The sequence below is a fragment of the Homarus americanus genome, unplaced genomic scaffold (assembly GCF_018991925.1).
Source record: "Homarus americanus isolate GMGI-L3 unplaced genomic scaffold, GMGI_Hamer_2.0 scaffold11022, whole genome shotgun sequence".
Classification (NCBI taxonomy): domain Eukaryota; kingdom Metazoa; phylum Arthropoda; class Malacostraca; order Decapoda; family Nephropidae; genus Homarus; species Homarus americanus.
Genome location: NW_024737068.1, coordinates 18291246 through 18296057, shown reverse-complemented (window position 1 = coordinate 18296057; position 4812 = coordinate 18291246). Strand labels below are relative to the sequence as shown.

Sequence of the window (4812 nt, the reverse complement as noted above, 5' to 3'; positions counted from 1 at the left end):
ATAGAGACTGACATCCAGGTCGTAAGTCGGAAATGCTTAAATAACACAGAAAATCGAAAATGGATGTCTCTTTTTCTTCTTAGCACCACAAAGCTTTCACTTTTAAGCTTGCCAGCCATTTGAAGTGAATTACAGATGGAAATTTTGTCTGTGTACTGACTTTGGGACTCAAAAATACGTAATTTGACCAAATTTTGGTACGACTGAGGCAGGTCGTAAGTGCAGGTGGACGTACTGTAAGTCGAGTAGGTCGCAAGTCGGGGAGTACCTGTAACCTGATACCATAAATGGTTTGGTATAAACAAACAAGGCATCCATTATCATTCAGGCCCACCCATGACACGTTTCTTAGTAAGTTTCACAAAAGATAAAAAATCATGATAACTTTAAAATGGTAAGGTGTCTTTTAGGATTACACCCCAAATTATTTGTTTTGAAAATTTCAGACATTTGGTATTTTAGTGCACATTATGCAAATACACTGTACAGTACAGTGATTGGGCAAGGGTAATACAAGAAACTTGCTTAAAAAGTAAACTACAACCTACGCAAATTAACAAAAACCAATTTGTTTAAACATCATTTTTGCCACTTATCAGCTTTTTAGCCATTTAGGCACTCTATCCAGTATTAGTACAGGAAGAAACGGGACCAAGAAACCTGTAATGTTTGGTAGGGTCATACTGGATAGCACCCTTCTCACTTGTGTCCGGCCTGAGGCTCAAACTCTTGCCATATTCGTGAATGTTACCGCTGTACCACCAACACCCCATGTCTTGAATTTAGCAGGAATGACCCCCTTAGTACCAGTACAGTGGTGCATTCCTGCTAAAAGAAAACCGCTACTGTATGTTGACCTCTGCTAATTTTCCAAAGCTCTAAGGGCATAGAGGATACAGCCTACTTGCTGATTCTTAAGTAAATTCCAAGTAATTTTTCTCCTTGCTCTCACACTGATTTGCATTCTGTGCCTTAAAACATACAATCTTCTGAAATTCCCAAAGAAAGAAATATAAGTTAAGAGTGCCTCCCTAATAGACTTACCTACAAAACTGTGAATATTTAGCTTTACTTTAAATGAAATAATCTAGTTGATATGCCTCATAATCCATTAAAGAAGTGTTATTATTTTCAAGATTCACTGAAATCCACTTCTGGCAACTCAAAATTCTAACCTAACCAAGTTAGTAGGTAAAGTAAGCCAATACTGTATTGTGGATAAGGGTAAGTTGAAATCTTGAATTTCAGGAGGCAAATTTGTAAAAATATTGAAATGAATGACAGTAACTTTTCTTCTGTAAAGTTTGATAGAAACTCAAAATTGTTCAAAAGAACATTGCATTTTTCTTTTATCAAGTAACTTTATGAAGCCGATGTCACTGTTCATAACTAATACCCCAATGAAATGTATGATTATTTAAGCCAATAAATATATTAACAACTAAATATTATTTGATATGAAATCTGATAATAATGAATGGCTTTTGAAGGAATCCAAAAATCAAAGAAGTTGAAATGATTTGCAAAATATTTAAGCAAAAATAATAATCTCTGGTGCAATGACAAAGGGATGATTTGAAGTTTTATTTACTCTGATAAAAAATGCACTTTGGATTATCTGCTGCACGTTGCAAATGAAAACAATCTTGTAGCTCCATGTGCCCACCCACCCCAAGTTACTTTCTAAACACTGTAGCACTTTAAATCACTATTTTTTCATGCCACTGCACTTTACACTTCACTAGTGTAGCAATGATGCTTCTTTCATAACACTCACAGAGTTCACTATGAAAACAAAACACTAAGAAAGAAAAATCCACTTCCTATAAGCACAACACTGGACTGAATGAAACAACTTCACTTGATGACACTGTAAAAGCACTGTTATCATGAGCACTGAACTAACTGCAAAAAGCAAAACTGCTTATCCATCACCACAAGCACGTACTTTAAGTCACTTCACTAAAAATCACTTCACAAAACTGAAAGTAGAATAAAAAAAAAAAAGCTTGAGGATATCCAGGGCAAATTTCACTTTCAACACTCACTAATATTCACCACACTGTAAAAAATGGGTTCACATGCACAAATAAACACTGATAATATTTCACTTGATATTTATATAAAATTAGCACTACACTTATGGCTGAAGATTGCACACATGAAGCAAAAATTTTCACTTAATTCATAGTTAACAAAATTTCCTCGTTGAAACATTAGCCTAAACAGCATTTTTTTGGCGTCTTTAAATTAACAGTTTAACTACACATCTGTTAAGTCACATTTCATTTGGAGTACAGTACAGTATATCAAACACAAAGTAAAACTTTCTAAGTGTAACCATGGAAAAACATTCCATGTGAATATTATCTACTAAACATAATTCACTATATATAAGGCAGTATTTGTTCAAGCACACGAATAAAACTGTAACTTGTCACTTAGCACAAATTACACTGGTAATTAACAATAATAGTTTCAATGTATTGTAACAATATTTACTGTAAGGTATATACTGTACTAGTTAAGTTTAAGCTGCTGTTCCACGCACAATGACAATAACTAAGTGATCATCTCTAGTGGTCTCCTCCGTCAGTCCTGGGGAGACGCGGTGTAAAAGGTCAAGTGAAAAAGCACATGGGGGGAATGCATAGAGCACACCTTGCATGCTTCCTTCCTTATTGCTAGCATTCAAGGTGATTACACCAGCAGCTTCTTTCTGTTTAAGATATGCTACTAGGTTCCGCAGAGGGCGTGTTTGGACAGCAGCTTCCTCAGGAGCTTGAGGTGCAGTAGTACTGGGTAAAGACAACAATATAGTAGCCGTAGAGGGTGCACTAATTCGTCGGCTGACATCATCAAGGCGTGACTGATCCAAACGAAGACGCTGAGTGATTCTAAGGAGTGGCCGTCCTTCTTCATCTTGCATCATCTCTGCCACTTCAGTGTCACCTTCAATGAGATGCATCTTTGTACCAAATGACGAATTTTTAAGAATAAGTGCCCCTTGCCAAGAAGTCTGTGTCTTTCGAGCAACATCTGCTAAGGCACGAGCACCACTTAAACCATTGGTGTCACCACCTTCTCCTGGTTCAGGACTTCTATTAGGGTGGTCTCCACCTTCAGATGTACCATCGTAGTCCCGGTAATCTCCCCGCTGGTAATCACCGTGGTATCCACCCCGATGTCCACCACGTCCACGTTCATGCCAACCACGGCCACGTCCACGGCCTCTTCCATATGCAGCACCATATTCAGTACCATATTCTTCATATCCACCACCACGGCCACCAGTGGCCCAGTCTTCACGATATTCACCTTCATATTCCTTTTTGAAACCAGGAGGGAAAGTCCCTGGAGGAGGGTTCACTTCAGCAAAATCAGTTCTTAGCCTTTTGTCAGGTCCACCTAATGGTGAGCCACGCATTTCCTTCACAGCTGCCTGTGCAGCATCAAGGCTTTCATACAATATATAAGCATGATTCTCACCCTTCACATACTCAATCTTTTTAATAGCACCAAACCGGTCAAATTCCTGTGTAAGCTGAGTTACTGACGTCCAATGTCCTAATCCACCAACCCAAACTCTTGTAGTGGGCATCACTTTACCATAACCAATCTTACACTGGAATTTACCAATATACTGCCCTGACAGTTCAATTTTAGCACGATGGGCCATATCCAAATTCTGAAACCTCACAAAGGCATAAGCATTACCAGTACCAGGTGGTGGCCGTTTAATGTCTATGTCATCCACAACACCGTACCGTCCAAAGATACGTCGCAGCTCTTCTTCACTTATGTTTATCTCGAGATTGCCAGCAAACAAAGTACGAGTTGCCAGTGGGTCCTCCTCAGGGGGTACATGATGTAAATAGTTAGGAAACTTGTCTCTTTTGCTGTCAATCATGCCGCCTCCACCGCCGCCACCACCGCCACCACCTCCTCCTCCGCCCCCTCCACCGCCGCCACCTCCTCCACCACCACCACCTCCACGACTGCCAAAATTGTGCTTAAATCCCCCACGCATCAGGGGACCATAATGCCCATGGGGCCCTCCACGTCCTCGGTGCTGCCGATACCCATAATCATCCTGTCGCATTGGGGGACCTTCACCATAATAATCACTGTGGGGTAGAGGAGGAGGCCTGCGGCGGTCAAACCTAGGTTCATAACGCTCCTCCAAGTCCGGACCTGGTGGACTTCTAGGCCTGTAACCACGATCATAGTCTGGTGGGCTACGAGACCGACCTCTGGGAGGCCCATAGTCCCTGGCTGCCTCATACATAGGTTCAACAACAACAGGTCTATCATAGAAGAGGATCCTAGGCTTGCTGTGCTTGGCTTCCCTCGCTTCCTCACTGCTTCTGAAGTAGACATAGGCCAGCCGCTCGTCCGCACCCAGTGAAACTTTAACACTCACGTCTCCAAACCTCTTAAACTCACGATACAGAGCTTCTCTTACCATCTCATCACTTGCCTTGGCATGGAGGTTGGAGACACACAGTACCTTGTACGAGGGTGGGGGAGGGCCGCGAGGGCCCCGGCCAAAATCATCCCGGTCAGAGCGGTGCAGAGGCTCGGGTGGGGGATAGCGACGCCCAGGACTGCCACCACGACTGCTGCGGCGTCCTTCATCCTCACTGCTGTCTTCGTAACGTCCAACACTCGATCTTGATCTCTTACTTGATGGAGACAAGTCTCTATCTGCTCCTCGTTTCATAGTTAAGTCGGCCCGGTATGGTCCTCACTCGTCTCTCAGTAGGGCCAGGAGACGCTGCACCAACACAACATGGGTGACGGTCCTCCTCC

The 4812-nt window shown here is 42.1% G+C and overlaps 1 protein-coding gene across 1 annotated transcript; it reads right to left on the bottom strand.

Annotated features, from left to right (window-relative positions):
• Positions 1-1995: 1995 nt before the first annotated feature.
• LOC121873039 (RNA-binding protein spenito-like) lies at positions 1996-4812 on the bottom strand. The gene has a single exon (XM_042376347.1). It carries the CDS (start codon positions 4721-4723, stop codon positions 2531-2533), a length of 2193 nt encoding a protein of 730 aa, XP_042232281.1. The 5' UTR covers positions 4724-4812; the 3' UTR covers positions 1996-2530.

Coding starts and splice junctions, on each gene's coding strand:
- LOC121873039 (XM_042376347.1), bottom strand. CDS start 4,723: ATGAAACGAGGAGCAGATAGAGACTTGTCTCCATCAAGTAAGAGATCA.